Here is a 22,971-nt window from a genome sequence, read left to right on the forward strand (position 1 = left end):
ATGAGCTAATTATATTGACGTACACGCTTTACACAGCATGTAAAATAAAATGTATACATAAGCAATTATTAATGATAATGGTTCACATGCTTTTAAGCAACATTACATTAAAAAGAGAAGGATTTCTTTCATTGGCATTGGTAATCTGCTATGTGTTTTGCCAGTACAATACTGGGTTACAAGAGGGCAAAATATAGGAGCCTTAGGTCGGATGGTGGAGGCAGCAATGATCCACTACGGAAGGTATGAGGCAATAAATAAATGCACTCGTGACATTACCAAAGTCCAGAAAGTCCAAAGGACATATTGTCTTGTCTATAACAGAGTAAAAACCAGTGCTGGAAAACCGTTGGTGAAAATCAAGTGTCAAACAAATCCGCAGACTTCTTTTACAGCACCCTTTTCTTCTGCACGAGAAACACGTCCCCATTTCTGTAAGGACACGAAGGCTCAGGTCCACAAAAGGGTGCTAAGCTTTAGCACGGCTTTAACCCATTCATATAAATGTGATTAAAGGTGCTAAAACGCAACACCCCTGTGTGGATCTGGGCCCAAGTAACTCCTGATGACCAGATCATTGGGTACATTGTCAGTCCTGGTTTTAGAACAGGAAAAACAGAGCTAAACAAAGCAAGAATTCATGAAGATTTGCAGAACTACTGAAAGTATCTGAGAATGCCAATCACAAGCAGAGATGTCATGTTTCATGGAACCAAATCAGTGAGATGTAGGGAGTTTAGAATAAAATAAATATATATATTTTATTTTAATGGGAAACTCCATCCCAGCCTGTGACACCGGCAGCACTGAGGCGAAACATGATTGCGAATGGGCAACTCTCACTTTATCACCACAGCAGTACCACGTGATCCCAGGGCTGTCCCGTTGTCTAGAGTTTTCTTCAACCACCAATCACAGAAGCCGTTTCTCCATCATTGTTGGCAGCCAATGGTCTCTCTTCTACGTCAACTGTTTGTCTCCTCACGTTTGATTTGCTCGCTTCCTGCCTCTTGTGCCTCACTCCAGCCAGTAGGCTGATGTGCTGCCGGGAGTTAGTGGATATTGGCCAGTTGTAGGCGCGTTGATTGGCTGCGGCTTGTCCCGCCCCCCAGCAGTTGAAGGTGAGAGTCTCCTTCTGCACGCACGGTGACAGATCTCCGGGTCACGATGGCCGCTTCTTCTGTCTTCTGCGAGGTCCCCCAGGCTCTTCCGGTGGCCGTTTTCAAGCTCACCGCGGATTTTCGTGCGGACACGGACTCCAGGAAGGTCAACCTGGGAGTAGGAGGTGAGAGCAGCATGGAGGGAAGGGTTAGAAGGTGACAGGGAGAGGGGTATGAAGGTTAGGAGGGGGCAGGGAGGGGGGTATGAAGGTTAGAAGGGGGCAGGGAGAGGGGTATGAAGGTTAGGAGGGGGCAGGGAGAGGGGTATGAAGGTTAGAAGGGGGCAGGGAGAGGGGTATGAAGGTTAGAAGGGGGCAGGGAGAGGGGTATGAAGGTTAGAAGGGGGCAGGGAGGGGGGTATGAAGGTTAGAAGGGGGCAGGGAGAGGGGTATGAAGGTTAGGAGGGGGCAGGGAGAGGGGTATGAAGGTTAGAAGGGGGCAGGGAGAGGGGTATGAAGGTTAGAAGGGGGCAGGGAGAGGGGTATGAAGGTTAGAAGGGGGCAGGGAGAGGGGTATGAAGGTTAGAAGGGGGCAGGGAGAGGGGTATGAAGGTTAGAAGGGGGCAGGGAGAGGGGTATGAAGGTTAGAAGGGGGCAGGGAGAGGGGTATGAAGGTTAGGAGGGGGCAGGGAGAGGGGTATGAAGGTTAGAAGGGGGCAGGGAGAGGGGTATGAAGGTTAGAAGGGGGCAGGGAGAGGGGAATGAAGGTTAGGAGGGGCGAGCTGAAGAGGATGTGCAAATCATAAGGAAGGATTCTCGAGATACGATATTGGGAGGGTATGAAATATCTTAGGGGGGAAATGGGTGGAGGGGAAGGGCTTCATGCAGCTCGTAGAGAACACTTATGAGTGTCATAATTTATGGGAGGTATAAAGTTACATGAGTACAATGTGTTAGGGAGTATAGTCTGTGTATGATGGTGGGGTTAGTTTGGAGCTGGGTATGGGATGAATGCCATGGTTTAGTAAGAAAGAGGGAGATACAGTATTTCAGAGGAAAAAATGGAGGCGTAAAGGAGAAGTCAGGGACAGGCATGTGAGAAAATGTGTTGAAGTTTGCTTGGTCAGAGGCCAGGGAAGCCACAGAGTTAAGCACAGGGTTGAGCTTGGATTGCAGCTCAATTTACTATCATTTAACATGCTGAAACTATCAGATATGTAGAAATATATTTTACAACTGACTATAGTAGGGGAAAAGAGGGCTACAACAAGGGATTGAATGGAAATGAAAATTTGTGATAATACGTCCACTTCTACATCCCATCAAATATCAGATGTTGAAATGTACTAACATTTTTAATTGAAAGTACGATGCATTACTATTTGTGTTTTTGTGTAGTAAGAATATTTATTTGAAGAGGCATCATATATAATGTAATTCATGTGACACACTTCACTATACTCAGGCCCTACAATATTTGGCATGTAAAAATAGGTAAACTTTATTTGCTAAATGCCAATGTGGTATATGGCTTTCAATCAAGTAACTCCACATTAGTAGGCTCAGTAACACCTACAATTTACATAAAAAGATCAGATCAACACAATATGTGCATTTATGGATTTATTTGTACTGTATATACTTATACTGAACCTTTACCAGTGTGTACGTTTTGTGACACCATTTATTAGGGCTGCAACTTCTATTCATTAGACATTGACTTTCATAAATATTTTATGATTTATTTCACTTGTCGCACAACTTACGAGACCATTACAGGTGTGTAAGGTTTTTGTGATCAGTTATTTATAAGGCACCAACACATTTAAAAAATGCCTGTGAAATGCTACTTTCTTAAACCACCCCTTGCTGAGCAGAATTGTGGTTCCGATTATCTCCATGTGTTTGAGGCTCCAGAATTCTACTCGATAATCTACATTTTATTCTATTTATAAAATGTTTTACCAGGAAGTAATACATTGGGGGTTACCTCTCATTTTCAAGTATATCCTGGGCATAGAGTTATGATGACAAATAATACATGGTTACAAATACATAGTTACATAAGTGTACATACAGTTATACATTATATACAAGACATTGCATGCACAGTAAAAGATAATATATGCTATAGGTGTATATAACAGTTACAGACCAGATTAAAATGAGACAGCTTTAGTTTTGAAAGAACTTAGACTGGTGTTGGCTGTGAGAGTCTCCGGTAGATTGTTCCAGTTTTGGGGTGCACGGTAAGAGGAGGAGCGGCCAGATACTTTGCTGAACCTTGGGACCATGAAAAGTCTTTTGGAGTCAGATCTCAGATGATAAGTGCTGCATGTGGTAGGGGTGAGGAGCTTGTTCAGATAGACGGGTCCAGAAAGTATTTGAAGGCAAGACAGGAAAGATGAACTTTGCGCCTAGACTCAAGTGATGACCAATCTAGTTCTTTGAACATTTCGCAGTGATGTGTGTTGTAGTTGCATGGCAGGGATCCATTTTGCCTTTAAATTCTCATACGTCCGTTGTATATACATAGTCAGACTCTGGACCATTGAAAAATAAGTTATTTCTGTGAACACAGTTGAGCAACCAGTTTGTGTACAATTGTGTGATGTTTTCTGTCCCATTATTACTAATTCCTGCTATTTATGACCTGTGTTTTCTGTAGCAACAGTTCAAACAGCTGCTTGTATTTGAACAAAACCCAAATCCTTGAATGCTTGTGCAATTTAAAGCAGATCAGTGTTTTAGTTGTATAGACCATATAAATTGTACCCAGCATTACAGCATATTACTTATAGGTTGCGATACCTTTTTATGCATGAACATGAGATCGTCATATAGATTTGTGCATAAGTTTACAAAGACCTTACAGACCTCTTCACTAAATGTATTCTCAGTATCTACACTTTTCCAAGACCTTAGGTAATCTAACCATGCAGCATGCACAAGATTAAATGTATTTTCAAAGTGTATTCTACAAATAGAACTGGTTCAGCATTTTAAATTGTGTAATCTTATTTCAAGGTTGGTTTGTTGTTATGAAACTTCTTGTTCAATTGTACTTTGGATGGCAGTCAATAATATGTTCTGGCTTGATCTTTGGTAATGGCATGATATAAAAAATTGTGTGTATTGGTCCAATGCAAACACTTGGAAGTCTTTAGAAAATAAATGATGTCTGCCTTTTAACTTTTTTCTATAATGTGTATACTTAGCTGTATATTTTTACACAGGCCTAGATCATGATTATTTTGTTGGCGAATTAATTCTACAATAATTAATTCAACATATCCATGCTTATTTATTTCAATTTAAACAAGAAAAAGGTAATTTGTATGCATTAGATACCAGTACGTATGTTTCCCGATTTAAAGCCCCTTTTACAGGCTCTGTGAAAATGGAACATGAAGCCCTGAATGATTTATTTTTTAGGACTTACTATATTAGGAACTATATTAGGACTCTGGATGCCCAGTGATATCTTTATTGCTGGTCACTTCCTCTCAAGAAAGAAGATCCTGAGTGTCCTAATAGATTCACTTTGTATGTGAAGTAGTGCATTTAGTAGCTTTAAGCTAGAAGTTAAGAAAGTTACACAGAAACAAAAGATGGTTATATAATGTGCTCTCTATGGTGGTGGCAGTTAGCATTTACATGTTTGTCTCACGTTGCTCTACAGCCTATCGTACAGATGACTCTGAGCCCTGGGTCCTGCCAGTGGTAAAAAAGGTGGAGCAAAAGATAGCAAATGATGCCACTTTAAATCATGAGTACCTGCCGATTTTGGGGCTGCCTGAATTTCGCGCCAGCTCTTCCAGAATTGCTTTGGGGGATGACAGTCCAGCATTTAAAGAGAATCGGGTAAGTTTGGATTGTTGCATTTTGAAAAGGAACTTGCAAAATTATTGAAATTGAAGTCTTGAAATTAAGTTGCTATATATTGATTGATTGCAGCTTGTACTGTTCTATTGGATATCACGATCATATTACACCTAGCTGTTGTATATAAGCTTGTCACCATATCATTTTTTTGTTTAGAGGCTTATGTGTGACTGTTCCAGGTGTCCTCCCATTACGATTTGTAAACACTTGTGACTGTCAGCATTGTTTGTTTTGGTTTTAATGGCTATTTGTATATGACCTTATGTCAGTTGCATTTTCGGCCCAGGTGTAATTTGTTGCTGGGTATTACTTAGCAGTAGGATAACTCTATTTTATTTAGTTAGAAAGTGTTTTACCAGTAAGTAGTAATATAGTGAGTTACCTCTCGTTTTCAAGTATGTCCTGGGCATAGAGTTAAGATGACAAATACATGGTTACAAATAGTTACATATTGTTAAATATGACCTTATCAGTATATAACACTAGTATATAACACCAATTCATTTTGTAGATGTGTGTACAGTTGGTGCTGAAGGTAAACTAACACAATTTGGATCTGTCTAGAAGCTCCCCTGTATGCTACAATTTTTCATTTTATTTCTTCTTCCTTTTTAGGTAGGTGGAGTCCAGTCTTTGGGTGGAACAGGAGCATTACGCATTGGAGCTGAATTTCTTAGGCGGTGGTACAATGGGACCAACAACACTGCAACCGCCATCTACATTTCTGCTCCTTCTTGGGGTAATATGTGATTCCATTCACTTGTTTGCCTCCACACTGCTTTACCAGTTACATTCTACGCTCCAGATATGTAAACCTCACTGATCATTAACCCATATATTTCAAGTATACATCCAGCCATTCAGTATGTAATGTTTGTTTCACACGTTTTGACACACTTCTACTACTTTCTTATTCATTTACTGATTTCTGTATTGTGAAGCAAGAGTTAAAGAGCTGGTTGGATGTTTTATTGTAGTCTATAAGAGCTGAAACAAACTACTGTCTTCACTCTCCTTTTCTCTTTCTCCACCAAAGAGAACCATAATGCTGTGTTTATTGATGCTGGATTTAAGGACATTCGAAGTTATCGCTACTGGGATGCTGCTAAACGAGGACTTGATCTTGGAGGACTCCTGCAGGATTTGGAGGTGAGCTTGGATGATTTAACAAAGTTTTTGTCAGTCCTATTTTTTAATATTTATATATGTGGGCTAAGATTGTCCGCATTATTCATTGGTGGGAAAGAATTGTGTGTTCTAGACAAATAACAACAATAGAGCAAAAACCATGAACGACTCGAAATTGAATGTTCTTTAAAAAGTGCATTTAATTAAATCTTATCCAGATGAATCCTTTATTTTTTTTAATAAAAGGTGTTACACGGAGTATAATTAGCAGAAACGCATTCCTCATTTTGTATTAAAACCGTTACAATTTATCATTAGTGATATACAATTTGGATAATTGGTAACAGAGATGCCTGTACATTGCAGAGTGAGTATTATTTACTGTGCAGTTTAGGCAATGCACGGAGTATACTTGCCTAAGGCTGCGGTCCCAGTCAGCACTGAAGCGCGCGCGTAGTGGGGTGGGGGGGGTGTGTAGACGGCGCTTCACCGCGATCTTGGGAGAGATTGCGACGGGAGGGGGCGTGGCCATGACCTCACGTGGCTGGTTCGCCCTCATTGGCTGAACAGACGGGGGTGTGGCCACGCTTCCGTTGCAAGTTCCAAATACAATTTTTTGGTATTTGACAACTTGCAGTACAGCACGACTGCCAAATGCGCGCCGAGGCAGGTACTGAGCCCGGTCAGATTGGGGGGCGGTGCTTGTGTGCTGTAGAACGCACTGGGACCGCAGCATAATGTTTAAAGAAATGGTTACTTGAAAAGATCAATGAGAGAATTTGTAGAAGGTGCTTCTTATCTGCAATTGGGCTTGGCAATAGCAACATTTTAGTAATGTGTAGGTAGGCAAATTTCATTACGGGTTCAATAGCTCCTTAAGCTTTATTATCGTTTATTTGTAAAACGCCAACATATTACGGAGCGCGGTACAATGGGGTACAGAGTTACGCGCATTACAAAAAACAGTTGAATACAAGCGAGGACAAACATGCACAAACGGATAGAAATAGGTAAGGAGGGCGCTGCTCATGAGTTTTCCCTCTAAAGGGAATGAGGGACAATGTTGAAAAAAGAAAGTAAGGTGCCTGCTCATTGTAGCATATGGTGTGGTTCAGGTTAGAATATGACCCAGTCTAACAGCTGGAGCCATTAAGAGGGGGGTGCAGTAGCATAACTACATCATAAGGGTCCCCTGGCACAAAATTAAGTGGACCCCTCAGATTCTACGGGTTGCTTTCTTTCCTCCTGCTCAGACTCGCTGTGCTTCAGGTGGTGCTTGCTGACAAACAGGAGACCTCACTGTAGAGGTGCACACTTTGGTAAGTCTGTTAAGCAGTGACGGTGCAGCAAACCATGGGACTGCTGGAACCCAGAAATGGTTCAAACAAACCCGGGTGCAGTTCAGGGGAAGAAAGGAAGCAGAGCTGGTGCACCCTCTCTTACACTTCTCTTGAAACCCAGTTGGCTGTAAGAGAGCGCACCAGCTGTCTCCTTTCCTCTCCTGAACTGCATTCGGGTTAGTTTGAACCACTTCCGTGTCCCCGCGGTTATGTGGGATGCTGCCCTGCTGCTGTTTACGAGTCGGGAGTGTCTTGATTCCCTTCGGGCCCCTGGGACTTTCCCAGGCAGTAGTTATGCCACTGGGGGATGTTACATAGGGCGGAGATTGGTCCAGCCGCACAGCTGGTCCCAATGGGGTTGGAGGGGGGAGCGGAGTTGGATGTTCAAGGTATGGCAAGTAGGCTTCCCTGAAAAGTTGAGTTTTCAGGGAATTTGTAAACATCTGAAAGCTTGGGAGTCTGATGGTACGTGGTAGGGAATTCCAGAGAAGGGGCAGCACGGGGGAAGTCTTGCAGGCAGGAGTGAAAGGAGGTAATGTAGGAGGCAAGGCGGCTGTCGTGGTCAGAATGCAGGGGGTGATTAGGTTTAAATATTATAATGTACAAATCAACCTCTTCATAGAAGCTTATAGATTCCTTTTTTAAATGTAAAATAAAAGTTACTGTAGAAAACTTACAAACCCCACACAGGCTGAGTTTTACAAAGCAATTTCAGAAATTCTTAATTGTAGCCATTCTTAAGAGCCCCCCCCCCCCCCCAAAAAAAAGCCTTTAAACAAGACTTATCTAAAATTGGAAACTACTGAAACCTTTCACAATTAGGTACGTGATCTGAAAACAAAATAAGTTTATCTCGGCACAACTTTTAAGTACAGAATAAAACTGGAACATGATTGATTTTTGATTTGTGACACGAGTTAGAACGGCCACTGTGGGAGAGACAAGATGTCAGAGTACCTAACCCTATAACTTTTCTGCCAGTTATTATTGCATCATCATGATTTGTTTTTCCTCATCTTTACAGGTGGGAGAAAATGTAAATGAAAAGTGATCCAGCCCTGGGCTGCTTTCAGACTTTAAAATATTTGTACCCAATGCTTTTCCAAACAGAATGCTCCAGAGTACTCCATCTTTGTTCTTCATGCATGTGCACACAATCCTACTGGAGTAGACCCCACCTCTGAGGAGTGGAAAAAGATATCTGAAGTCATGAAGGTATGTGGTAGAGACTATATAAATCATTTCTAGTAAGCTTGTTTGTAGACAATCCTCAACCACTTATGTTTACTAATTTGTCTTAAGACTTGGTGCTACAAAAAGTTCAGAAATTTTACTCTGCAAACAATGTATGTGGTAGATTTCCCCATGCTACCAAGTGAACAACATGAGTCTTTTGTACAGTATGTAGGCAAAGCTGCTATATCTGTTAAAATCAGAACCATAATCAGTTAAGATAAAACCCTTTTTTTAAAGACTTTTGGCACAAATGTGTACACTGATGTTCAACAGAACTCCCATGGTATCGCCAGCTTCCATTTCCACAGGAAGTTCAGGGGCAGAGACAACATTTTTAGTAGTTTGTGTACTTGTACTGTATGTGGAAATAGCTAAATGAATTGCCAAATTTTACATTCCTTTTTTTTCTTCCCCTCTTGCATGTTTCAGCGGCGGTATCTCTTTCCATTCTTTGACTCTGCCTATCAGGGATTTGCCTCTGGAAATCTAGACAAGGATGCATGGGCTGTGCGTTTTTTTGTGTCTCAGGGCTTCGAGCTATTCTGTTCTCAGTCGTTTTCGAAGAACTTTGGATTGTATAGTGAGTATCATTGTTGAATTATTAAATTAGCACAGCAACTGAAACCTTTTAATACATATTTTGTCTATTTCATGACAACTGCTTGTAGCTTCACTTTCAAATACCTTACATTTATTTTGCACAACTTATTTTTAAACTTGAGGTTGCTTCTGCAAACCCAAATTGCAGTGTCTCCTATTATTGGTTCTTGTCAAGTGTTAAGTTGCTGTATTCAATTGTCAACTGAGTTGCAAACTAAGAAGTCCTTCACTGGGCAGATGCAACATGTTTCTTTGCTTTCTCTATTGCTCAATAATATGGATTTGTTTTCTTGCCTAGACGAGAGAGTAGGAAATCTGACGGTTGTGGGGAAAGACGGAGATAATGTTGCACGCGTCCTTTCTCAGATGGAAAAGATCGTCCGTACTACCTGGTCGAATCCTCCATCACAAGGCGCACGTATTGTTGCCATCACTCTCAACACCCCTGAACTGTTTGATGAATGGTAAGAATAAACTAATAATTATTGAAATAATTTTTTGGACCTAAACTGTAAATGTGAGCAAGTTGTGATTTTTGTTTTTCAAGAATTGTGTTTTGTGCGTGAAATTTTACATGGAAATCAAAATGCAGTTTGTCATTTTTGAATAAACCTCTCCCATATTGTTTTTTAATCCGTTTTATGTAGAATATAGCCTTTTACACATACTGTCATGTTAATGCCTTAACCTGTTCAGTTGTGTGAGTAATACAGCAATCAATTCTTCTGCAGGTACTATACCTCCCCATACCTGCTGAATCAGTATTTTCTTTCCCTACAGCATAGCAGTTTATTTATTTGAATAGGGACTCGCTAGGACTGTGAGTAGGTAGTCTGTTCTCAGGGGATCCAACATGAGGTTCCGGCCTCATGTGCCTGTTGTCTGCTGGCCGAAGGCCCCATGCGACTGGAACAGAACTATGGAAGCGCCTTAGAATGCAAGTGGGTAGTGTGCTGGTCATGAGCAGGCATGTTTGGGAGTGCGCTCGCTCCTTAAAGTAACTGTGCGCAATGACGTCATCAGCTTAGTGGCGACAGGTGGACCCAGCATCCCATACTTAAAGGGGCAATACTTCAATGATGTTCCATGTGTATGCAGGCGTTCCAGGAGTCTAGGAGCAGCCAAACTGAAGCAAGATGCGTACCAAAGCTTTTAGGCAAGGGGTAGCTGTCCACATCTTCTAGGTGAGTCCCTAGCTAGTTGTTAGATTAGAGTGCATATTCTGTGAGTGAGGATGTTTTATATATTTCCTACTGCAGTATCTCTGGGAGTCAGCTTGAAGAGGGGGCATAAAAGATGGCTATGGAGGCATTACACCACAAGAAGGTCTCAAAGAATTCTAGAATCTGTGCAGCTTGTGATAAACCAGCGATTGACAAAGATATGTGAAGACTGGCTTAAGACGGTAGCAGTGGTGCCTAATGAGCAATGTCCATCCTTCTCTCATGGATGAAACAAAATTGTATCGCAGTGTTTAAAGTGCCGTGGCGAATAAACAACCCCATAAGAAGAGGACAAATGTTCCTCGGAGTCGGACATCTACCAACATTTTTCAGAAGTGGAATATTTGGATTTCTCAGAGCAGGAAACGCTTGCGGAAGACTTACTTCAACCTGGTGGATCTCCTAATTAAAGCCATGAAGGAGGCATTGGATTTTAAAAGAGAGAAGATCGACTGAAGAAAGATAAGTTTGGAAGGTGTACGAAAAAGATGAGATTCCCCCCCCACCCCGCCATAAAAGAGATTGCGGCTAAATGAATTAAACCAGACCAGAAGTTTAGCACCACTAAGAAGTTTATGAAGATGTATCCTTTCGTAGAGAAGGAAGTAAAGGTAAAACCCTTCTACAGTAAATGCAGCAATTATGAGAATTGCGAAGAGGACCACACTAACTGTGGATAATGCATTGCCCTTTAAGGATACATAGACCACTGATGTAAAGTGCTTTGAGACAAGCTTTCCTCATAGAATGATTACCTTGAAAACAAGTGGTGGCCACAGTATCCCTTTCTAGAGCTATGCACACCTGGGATTGCCAACGTGGAAGCGCTAGAAAATGGGCGTCAAGCAGGCATCGATCCTGAGTGCACTGGCAAAAATTAGGTTGGCAACCTATTATATAGCAGAAGTTTCTGTAGACACAGTGCATCTATCTGTGAGGGAAATGGCACGATCAGTGGATCTGATGGCCACTGCCCTCAGCAGGAAAGTGTGACTCTCTTGTTCAAGATTCTTTCACTACCTACTGTAGCTTGTCAGATGGATGCCTTCAGTCTTCCTTGGGAGTTCAACCTGGCATACATATTTCCTCTAATTCTGCTTATCGCCAAGGTCCTTTAGAAAATAGAGCAGACAAGGCATCAATGATAGCCATTGTTCCATACTGGTCAATGAGGTTCTCCCCCCCCCCCACCCCCGCCAATTTAATAAATATGGCAATAGACCCACTGTGGCATCTTCTAACGCTAAAAATAAAAAGCTGTTCTGAGAAGGCTATTCAAATACTAATGGCCTCATTATATTATTGCATATGGTTATGTTTTTGTGACTGGTTTATCAAGGCCAATCAAGAATATTTTGATTCTCCCTCTGTGGCATTAATAGTTTTTCTAAGTAGGATTTGAGTAAGACCTCAGTTTGAACGTCCAGGTATCCGCACTTTCTGCACTATTAAGAGATTTAGCTTCGGCTAAACTTATAAGATTTGTATAGGCAGTTAAAACTTTGTATAGGCAGTTAAAACATCGCATTTAAGAAACCCAGTACCAACATGGGATCTCTCATTGCTCCTAGAATCTCTTGTGGATCATCCATTCGAACAATTACAGCCAATATCATTGAAGTTACTGACATGGAAGTGTTCTTAATTGCGATTACTTCAGTTGGAGAATGTCAGGCACTATCATGTAAACAGCACTTGCTTACCTTTGATTAGGATAAAGCAGGCTTCCACAAGCATGTCCCATTTCCTTCTGAAAGTTGTCACAGCGTTCCACCTGAATCAGATCACAATTCCACCCGTCCTTCTCAAGCCAAGTAATAAGGAAAGAAGGCTGCATAATCTAGACGGCCAGCTGAGACAAGACGACATCAACCAATTGTCCAATTTTGCTACTAAGTAATGTTGTAAGGGTTTAATGGGTTAACCGGGTGGCATTACTCTAGTATTGCCCCTCAGCATTGATGTAAGAGGTCTTGTGACCAGTGATGTCACCATAGGGAGATAGAAGGGTGTGTATATATTTTTCCACCCAATGTTCTAGGCGCAGGTTCCTTTGAGTTCAGCATAGGGCCTCAGAGCGAGTCTTGTAAATGTTTGTGTATAGATGAGTATATTAAGTGTCCTGTCCTAGTTTGTATTCAGTTTAGGAACGTGCCCGATATAGTTAGCACCTCTAATGTCTAAACATTGTTCTCATTCGGGAAGAGGAGAGTGAGCATGTTCTCAGAGTAGTAGCTCTGGAGCATACTATGATTGGACCAACCTGAAGGTCCTTTGTAAACTCCGGATCCAATATGCATAGACAAAGTACACAGTAACGTGATACTAATTCCAGAGAAGTGTTTAACCACCATGGCCCCACTTGAGATGGGGCCTTATTGACGCTATGCAGGAGACAGCCAATCTAACCAATACTAACGGAAACAAGCATAAGTACCACCCTAGCGTAGGAGTGCGCTACCCGTGAAGAAGCTCGGAGTAACTTTATGATTTTCCACCAGTTAATGTCTAACTAAGTATGTCCTTGTATGGCGAACCTTATAAATGGACATGAATTAAGCTCTTTTTGTACTATAAAAGTTCCTGACGCCCATCCTTCCATCTGCCTATCCACACTCGGCACCCTCATAACAATAACATAACAATCATCTGTTCCTTAGCAAGTCTTAAAATTAGGTAAATACAACCTCAGATGAACAACAACACATGACATATTACACCGTGTCATGATTTATGTTACAAAAATAAAGCCTAAATGGAGAAACCATGTGTGAAAAACTAAGTATACCTTATGATTCAATAGCTTGTAGAACCACCTTTAGCAGCAATAACTTGAAGTAATCGTTTTCTGTATGACTTTGTCTCTCATCGTTGTGGAGGAATTTTGGCCCACTCTTCTTTACAACGTTGCTTCAGTTCATTGAGGTTTGTGGGCATTTATTTATGCACAGCTCTCTTAATGTCCAGCCACAGCATTTCAATCGGGTTGAGATCTGGATTTTGACTGGGCCATTGTGAAAGGTTGCGTCCCAGCCTTTGTTTAAAGAAGCCGCAGCATCAGACCCCGGGAAGAATGGAAGAGGCTTTTGCTGTTCTCTGAACCTTCTTTTTATTAGGTATTCCACATTCAGGTGTACAACAACCAGTTTCCCCAGCGTGATGTCTCCATACAGAGAGTAGCCAGCAATATCTGCATTAGAAAGTTTGCATCCTTTCACTGAAGTTCCACAGACATCCTCATATCACATAACAGCAACAAGGAGTGCAGAAAAAGAACAACCTCCTATCACACAGCAACAAGGAGTGCAGCAGACCCAGGGAAAGAAACCCACTCCCTTTTACTACTGGTTAATTTGCACCAATTCAAATTAAGTATACCACACAGGGGAGTTGTCTCCCAAAACTTACACAATTAGCAAACATAATACACTTCACACAACATACAATTTTCTATAGCAAGCCCAAAATAAACAACAGTACCTTTTACAAACATCCCATGCATGTCTTTACTCTGCAAAATAAATGACATTCAGTATCACTTACTTTAATTCCCCCTCCATACCATGGTATAATCCACCGTGGATGGTATGCAGGAAGGAAACACCCTTTTCCTTTTTAACAGGGACTGACCATGGCTGTGTAACATCAAACTGTGTTTAACACTAACCACACCTGCATTGTACTAACTGACCTCAGGACACCACATTAAAGGTTAGTAAAGTTTAGATAAAGGAAACACAAAGAAAAGATCGCTGGGCCCAGCAAAGAAAACAGAAACATAGGTGGTGCACTTGATGCCAGAAAGCAAACATGCCTATAACTTCCACAATAATGCAAGCAGCCCTGTCACAGCCATTGCAATACCTTGATTCTTTTCTTTTTTCAGCCATACTGTTGTAGATTTGCTGGTGTGCTTGGGATCATTGTCCTGTTGCATGACCCAATTTCGGCCAAGCTTTAGCTGTCGGACAGATGGCCTCACATTGGACTCTAGAATACTTCAGTATACAGAGGAGTTCATGGTCTACTCAATGACTGCAAGGTTCCCAGGTCCCGTGGCTGCAAAACAAGCCCAAATCATCACCCCTCCACCACCGTGCTTGACAGTTGGTATGAGGTGTTTGTGCTGATATGCTGTGTTTGGTTTTCGCCAAACGTGGCGCTGTGCATTATGGCCAAACATCTCCACTTTGGTCTCGTCTGTCCAAAGGACATTGTTCCAGAAGTCTTGTGGTTTGTTCAGATGCAACTTTGCAAACCTAAGCCGTGCTGCCATGTTCTTTTTAGAGAGAAGAGGCTTTCTCCTGGCAACCCTTCCAAACAAACCATACTTGTTCAGTCTTTTTCTAATTGTACTGTCATGAACTTTAACATTTAACATGCTAACTGAGGCCTGTAGAGTCAGATGTAACTCTTGGTTTTTTTTTGTTGCAATTTCTCTGAGCATTGCACGGTCTGACCTTGGGGTGAATTGCTGCGATGTCCACTCCTGGGAAGATTGGCAACTGTCTTGAATGTTTTCCTCTTTTGAATAATCTTTCTCACTGTAGAATGATGGACTTTAAATTGTTTGGTATTGGCCTTATAACCCTTCCCAGATTGATGGACAGCAACAGTTGCTTCTTTAAGATCATTGCTGATGTCTTTCCTCCTTGGCATTGTGTTAACACACATCTGAATGCTCCAGACCAGAAAACTGCTAAAACTTCGGCTTTTATAGAGGTGGTCACACTTGCTGATGATCAATTAATCAAGGGCATTTGATTAGCAGCACCTGTCTGCTACTTGGGAATTAAGATGCTATGTAAACAGTAAGGGTGTACTTAGTTTTTCACACACAGCTTCTCCATTGTGGCTTTATTTTTGTTAAATAAATCATGACCCGGTGTAATATGCCAATCCACCAATTCTACTAATATGTCATGTGTTGTTGTTCATCTGAGGTTGTATTTACCTAATTTTAAGACTTGCTAAGGAACAGATGATTATGTCCTGATATGTAAAACCATAGAATTCAAAGAGGGTGTACTTTCTTTTTCACACCACTGTATATAGTTCAACACTTTGTAAACTCCTCCTTTAGAACCAGATACGAATTTATACTACTAATGGGACCATGGACTTCTATGGTAAAACCTTACATTATTCTTGGTGGTGGAAGCCTATTGAGTTGTAGTGTGAAGCTTTTTGGGGAGATATTGCTCATTTTAAGGACTCTGCAGGGAGACAAGTCAGGATAGCGGAATGTATTAACCTTTTTCACATACACAAGCCACGTGCACACAGATATGGTGTACATGACAGTCGTGTCCTATTATTATGTCTTGGGTTTGGGTTAATTTGTAATACTGGGGCTGTGGTGTAAAATATTTGTCTTGTTTACATTTAGGAAGGACAATGTAAAGACCATGGCAGAAAGAGTCCTTTTGATGAGGGCAGAACTTAAAGCCCGATTGGAGGCCCTTAAAACACCAGGGACCTGGAACCATATAGTAAACCAAATCGGAATGTTCAGCTTCACTGGGCTAAACCGTAAGTGCCAACTATAACACATTGATGCTGCAGTATTTGCATTTGAGGACCCTTGTGGCACGTAAAATATTTAGCCTTTTCTGTTTGCCATAAATGACCTGTAATTGAAAGAACAATGTCATTCTACCTGTTAGTGAATATTTTTTATGAAGTGTGCATTTTTTAATTCTTTGTAACCATTCATTGTACTTTCCAAAATAATAATTTGAGCTAAAGTATACTAAGCTCTTGTTCTATTTTCTGTTTGTAGTGATCTTATCTAACCATACTTTTTTTCTTTTCTTGTTTCTCCTTCCCTCCAACACTTGGCCACAATTGTTTTTCCAGCCAAGCAAGTTGAGTACCTTATTAAAGAGAAGCACATCTACTTGATGGCCAGTGGACGCATTAACATGTGTGGCCTAACCACTAAGAACCTGGATTATATAGCCCAGTCTATTTATGAAGCAGTCACCAAGATCCAGTAAAGACAGCAATACAAACATACTGTAGTGTAAATTGCATTTTGAATGTGGTGTGTTGTATGTGTACTATTTGTTCATGGTCAAGACCTCATGTGGTTTATGGCTTTAAAAAAGGAATAAAACATGCTGCAGGGATATGTTATTTTGCATTGAATAAGCGCTTACCTCTTCTGAAGAACAAATTAGCTAATGTGATAGTTTGTGGCATTTTACTCTTAGATCAATTTTATTGTCCTGAAATGTTACTCTGTGTGTGCTCTTAAACAGTTACAAATCAAATAATAAAAAGCAAGTCCATATTAGAACTATTTTTTTTTCTGTTCAGTAGTCTTTATGCTGTGATTTTACAGCAGTGCAGTATTGTGTTTATTAAATAGTCGTGACAATAGTAGTGCATGTTTATTATGCAGAATGCATCGCTTGTGCACCCGCACACACTCACAACTGGCATATGCAACAGATTAAATTTTTATTAGTGAAGTTTAGAGCAGTGGGTTTCAACCCTTCCCCCCCCCCCCCTCTTGGGACAACCCTAAAATAAAAAGGGGTCACAGAAAACACAGGACTGAAGACAGTCAGATGGGGTAGAGAGACAGGACAGAAAGTCAAAGAAAACACACCTTAACAGGACAGAACAAATTCACACAGACAGACACACAGCCTCACCTCTCTACTTGCCCATGCTGCTCCTTCTCTGCTTGGCCACACCCTGCAGGCTCCTGACATCTCATGATTGGCTGCTGCTGGGTAATGCAGCCAATCAAGATAGGGAAACTACCCTGCTTTGGGAGATCGGGGAAATCCCACTGCACCCTTTTTAGTCCTCTCTCGGAACGCCAAGGTGCTGCGGAATCCCAGTTGGGAAACACTGGTTTAGAGGGTGATTTCCGTAAACCATTAACTGGTACCAGTATTGTTTGAAGCACGTATGTGAAACGCCACCTGCCAATAAATCTAATGTGTATTATACTTTTTTTTAAATTGAGTTTTATCTTCTGAAAAAGCACCTTAATTTAAATATGGGCCAATCATTTACTATAAAATCAAGGTAATATGGCCCACATTTCAGAATCCTAATGCAAAATTGAAAATGCTAGAATAAATACAGTTAGGTTTTCAAAAACTGTATTCAGTTTACATATTTTATTCCAAAGCAGCCACACTATCCACAGCTAGTTTTAAGGCATTTGTTTCCATATTCTTAACATCTGTTACTGAAAGTGCAATACAGAACTTGGAGCGGAGGTGGGCAGTTGTAACTTAATATGAACTTTTGGGAACACTAAAGCCAAATACCATTGTCTGTTAAAATGTAAACATGCAAATTGTTTTAATGCCTAGGAGTTACATTGTGATTGTTATAACCTACACAAATTGGTGCAATAAACAACATTCTATTGCGTGTACTTTTTATTTATTTGTGTGTGTGTGTTCGTAAAGGAAGATTGCTTTGCAGTAGGAAGAACATATGTTTATCAATGTGAGACTGCAGTGGCTTTCAAAACTACAATAAGGGACCAGCAGTGCTTGCCACTCATCTTTTTGACACAGTTATGTCTGATAACTTAATTCATAACTCTATTCTAAAATGAATCCCTAATGTGGAGCCCATAAATTAATGTGTGCTGGGCAGAAAGCTGCATTGCTTGACCACAGAATGGGAGGCATGTCACATACCTGGAAAGTGAGGAGACCCCTGTTACATAACCCAGTCTGAGGGACCTCGAATGTTTAAGTAAAATTCCAATTTAAATACATTTCTGTAAGATGCAAATTTGTAATGGATGGATTACCACGCACACCAGTGTTTCCGTTCATGCTGAAGAACCATGGTCAACGTATGCGTCTAACAAACCAATTAAACACATACCACATTAAAATAAAGTGCCATCAATAAGTATATTCAGTCTTGTGCATTTGTCATATAAAATCCCATTTAAAATATCAAACTGGTTCTTTTACATTTTTTTTAAATATCTTCACAAATGCGTAAAATCATCACAGGAATTACCATAGTGAAATTTATTTTAAACTTTCGCGCAAAAGGTAATTACAATTGGTAGATTTAATAACCGACTTTACCCATCTGTGCTTCATACAAAAAATATATATCTGAAGATGTTTTGGTATTTACTATAGGAAGGGTGAATCCAATTAAAATTGGAAGATTGTTCAAAGCAGCAGCTCATGTTGTTCACCATACAGAAACCTTGCAACATGTAGACATTGAATTGTCAATCTTTATACTATAAATATTTTTACATTATTTTCTTTATAGTTAATTTGTAAATATTGGGAAATTATACATGGGAGGTGTTTGAGTGCCCTAGTTACTCCCTTTTTGTGTGATCTCACTGTTTCCAACACAGTGTAAAGGCAAAACACCACCCACCTCTGTCTCCCTTCTCTTTCATTTGGATTTGTAAGGTCAGGATGGGTAAAAGAGGGGGGAAAAAAAACTATTTACAAACAGTACCCCATTCAGAAGCCCCACATGAAAGGGTTTTGTGCTTTTCAAAGAAACCAAAGCAGCCAAATATTAATTTAAAGAATGGTTACATTTGTTTAACAAAGCATATTATATTGATATATTCTTTACAAAAATGTATGGCCAGCTACATAGGATTGCACATTTAAAATCTTTGTTTCAAGAGTCACTCAACTAGAAGCACAAAAAGGTAACTTTTAAATTAGTGCAGTGTTTTAACCTTTTTTGTTTTAGGAACCCTAACACACTCTAATTGCATGTCTGAGATCAGATGCATTGTCTATTCTTCTGTATTTTGTACAATTTTCAAGTTGGCTTTATACACTAAATCCTTATTGAAGCACTCAAGAGCCTCTAAATAAAACTTGACATTTAATGAGTGTATAACTAAAGCGATGCAGGGGGAATAAAAAGAGAGAAATTGCTTTCAACTGGAGACAACATCTGCTCTTTGTAGTAGTGATGGACTTCTATGGTTCAGGACACTATGTAGTGAATTAGAAGTGAAGTGCTAAGGAATGTTAAATAAAGGTCCCCGTGGACATACATAATAAACTGACAGGTGAGTAATGTGAGCACAATAGAAAGAAACATCAGTGAGTGGTAAAGTGTTAAAAGGACAAGTGATACTATATTATATCTACAATGGAGTAGATATTGTGAGGTGCAGACACTTTTGTCGAACAATGCTAGTGTCATTCAGATCTAGGGTGGTTAGTACTCTCTACTGTGGTCTTAGTACAGAGCTAATGCTGAGCATTTGAAGAATTCATGCTGCCCCTGACTGAGCCGGTCGCACTCCATGCGTCACAGCTAGTGACGTCAGAAAGACCCGACGCGCGTTTCGCCCAATCTGGACTTCGGGGGTAGTTCTTTTTACACTACCATTCACTGATGTTTCTTTCTATTGTGTTCACATTACTTACCTGGCAGTTTATTATGTACAGTCATGTGAAAAAGAAAGTACACCCTCTTTGAATTCCATGGTTTTACATATCAGGACATAATAACACACATCTTTTCCTTAGCAGGCCTAAAAATTAGGTAAATACAACCTCAGATGAACAACACCACAACATATTATAATAGAATGTGTCATGATTTATTTAACAAAAATAAAGCCACAATGGAGAAGCCATGTATGAAAAACTAAGTACACCCTTACTGCTTCCATAGGAATTAATATGCTAAGTAGCAGACAAGTGCTGCTAATCAAATGCACTTGATTAATTGATCATCAGCAAGTGTGACCACCTCTATAAAAGCCGAAGTTTTAGCAGTTTGCTGGTCTGAAGCATTCAGGTGTGTTAAAACAATGCCAAGGAGAAAAGACACCAGCAATGATCTTAAAGAAGCAACTGTTGCTGTCCATCAATCTGGGAAGGGTTATAAGGCCAATACCAAACAATTTAAAGTCCATCATTCTACAGTGAGAAAGATTATTCAAAAGTGGAAAACATTCAAGACAATTGGCAAGCACGGTGGGGGAGGGGTGATAATTTGCGCTTGTTTTGCAGCCACAGGACCTGGGAACCTTGCAGTCATTGAGACGACCATGAACTCCTCCATATACCAAAGTATTCTAGAGTCAAATGTGAGGCCATCTGTCCTACAGCTAAAGCTTGGCCGAAATTGGGTCATGCAACAGGACAATGATCCCAAGTACACCAGCAAATCTACAACAAAATGGCTGAAAAAGAAAAGAATCAAGGTGTTGCAATGGCCCAGTCAAAGTCCAGACCTCAACCCGATTGAAATGCTGTGGCGGGACCTTAAGAGAGCTGTGCATAAACAAATGCCCACAAAACTCAATGAACTGAAGCAACGTTGTAAAGAAGACAACGTGGGCCAAAATGCCTCTACAACGATGTGAGAGACTGATAAAGTCATACAGAAAACGATTACTTCAAGTTATTGCTGCAAAGGTGGTTCTACAAGCGAATGAATCATAAGGTATACTTAGTTTTTCACACATGGCTTCTCCATTTTGGCTTTATGTTTGTTAAATAAATCATGACGGTGACTGTATGTCCACAGGGACCTTATTTAACTTTGCTTAGCCCTTCAATTCTAGTTCACTACGTAGCGTCCTGTGACACAGTGGACCCTCACTACTACAAAGAGCTGAGGTCGTCTCCTGTTGAGAAATACCAATGTATCTTTTTTTGTTTCTTGCATCATTTTAGTTATACACATTGCATGCCAAGTTTTATTTAGAGGCTTTTGAGTGCTTCAATAGGGATCTAGTGTACTGTATATAGCCAGTTTCAACAAATATCCCTGATAACACCCGTCTAGTCAGATAACACTTCAATAGGTTCAAGCAGGTATCATATAATTTTCAAATTACCTGACAATTGCTGGGAGCCCCTATTAAAAAACACTGAATTGGTGTCTTGATGTACAGGCGAGTTTTGTGAAAACTATTTTGTGCCAAATACGGTCCGTCCCCCCCCCCTCCCTTGTATATGCTGTGCATGTACTACAATTGGGCCATTTACAAACACAATAGAGAAGATAAACAAATGTACATTTTCAGGATTGCTACATACCAAACAGCTGTTAATAAAATCTATTATTTTCATATTTAAAATAAATATCTATTTCCAGCAGTATATTTATGCCAGCAATTAAAACAATTTATGCATTTTAGAAAATACAATGATTCTTACTTGTGTCATCACTAAAGAGTGGACCAGAACCGTCACTGACTAGTGCATGCAAGCGTCTGTGAATTGGGAAACACATACACTAGGAAGTTTTTGGTTCTCAAAGGAAATGGTTAACCTGTACAGAAGTATTGTATTGTTCACAACTGTATGGTTTCTCCGAAACAGAGGGGCAGATGTACTGTATGATGGAGTAAAATAAAAATACCATGGTCCCTAACTTGTTACGGACACTCACTGTACAAAATTATCACCAGCTGTTCATTAGATGATCTGTACGGAGGAATATTCTGTGAAGACCAAACAGTAAGCAATTCCTGTAGTTTTGTAAAGCATAGTCTTCTAACACAGGGGGGCGCAAGATTTTTCAGGGGGGGCGTGGCGGTTGCAGTGGCCCTGCGCTCTTCCCCCAAGGCATTTAAATTAATGCCAGGGGATCGCGTGAGGCCTCTGCAACTTCACTTACCTTGTCTTCAGCGACAGGGTCACGCCATGGCAACGTGACGTCATTTGACGCCGAGAGCCGGAGACAAGGTGGGGGTGGGGGTGGGGGAGCAGAGAGGGAAGCAGGCAGTGGGACGCAGCAGGGAAAGATTGTGCATAACATAATAATTGTTCTAACAAACAGTATATTTACAGTCAGATGGCAGTTAGAGAAAATGACTGTTCAGTAACCTGAGTGCTTAGATAGGAGTATTTTGTTGTGGCATTTATGGGGAAATAGGAACAATGCTTCCTTTCCAGCAGCCGAAGGTTCATTTTTTATATATTCTAACTTTTATGGTGTGGTTCACCTCTTTCTTTATGCGACTAGATGCATAACATTAGCATTTTCTTCTGGGCTTCTCTCAGCATCCCTTGATTTTTTTCTCGTCTTACCACCTGCAAATAGAAACAATGTGTAAGATTCAAAGTGTGACATGTTTAGCCAGCATTTTAAGGGAAACATTTTTTTTTTTAAATAAAACTATAGAACATTTACTTTTAGGACACATTATAGAATCCTGAAAGCTAGTCTCTTCCCCATTGTCCTCCACCAGGATCTCTTAATTACCATAATTTTATTGAATAAAATGTAGTTACTTACCTTCTAACTAAAGATCTGGAACACGTGATCTTGGATGCAAGGGGAGCGCAAAGTGCAACACTGTATCAAAATATAGTGGAAAAAAAGGGCTCACAAAGTATCCATAGATAACAGACACATTGAACATGTGAAACCTTGGTGAAAAACCTTGTGAAATTTCACTATTGTGTGTTTGAATTTGTGGAGATTAAGCTAGAAAACAATATTTTGTATATTATTA

At 40.4% G+C, this 22,971-nt stretch overlaps 2 protein-coding genes across 9 annotated transcripts in view; one reads left to right on the forward strand and one right to left on the reverse strand.

Annotated features, from left to right (window-relative positions):
- Positions 1–1,108: 1,108 nt before the first annotated feature.
- Positions 1,109–17,909, forward strand: GOT1 (glutamic-oxaloacetic transaminase 1). Its single transcript, XM_075612331.1, has 9 exons — positions 1,109–1,285; positions 4,782–4,963; positions 5,600–5,723; positions 6,021–6,133; positions 8,563–8,667; positions 9,118–9,268; positions 9,587–9,752; positions 15,901–16,043; positions 16,371–17,909. Exons 1-9 carry the CDS (start codon positions 1,168–1,170, stop codon positions 16,508–16,510), a joined length of 1,242 nt encoding a protein of 413 aa, XP_075468446.1. The 5' UTR covers positions 1,109–1,167; the 3' UTR covers positions 16,511–17,909.
- The window catches only part of CNNM1 (cyclin and CBS domain divalent metal cation transport mediator 1), a 35,018-nt gene continuing 29,032 nt past the window's right edge, over positions 16,986–22,971 (reverse strand). For all 8 annotated transcript variants that reach the window (XM_075612325.1, XM_075612324.1, XM_075612326.1 and 5 more), the window contains one exon: positions 16,986–22,546. In XM_075612325.1, coding sequence (XP_075468440.1) covers positions 22,467–22,546 — 80 coding nt within the window. In that variant the 3' untranslated portion in view covers positions 16,986–22,466. The remainder of the gene's footprint in view (positions 22,547–22,971) is intronic.

The sequence above is a fragment of the Ascaphus truei genome, chromosome 8 (genome assembly GCF_040206685.1).
Source record: "Ascaphus truei isolate aAscTru1 chromosome 8, aAscTru1.hap1, whole genome shotgun sequence".
In the NCBI taxonomy this organism is placed as follows: Eukaryota; Metazoa; Chordata; class Amphibia; order Anura; family Ascaphidae; genus Ascaphus; species Ascaphus truei.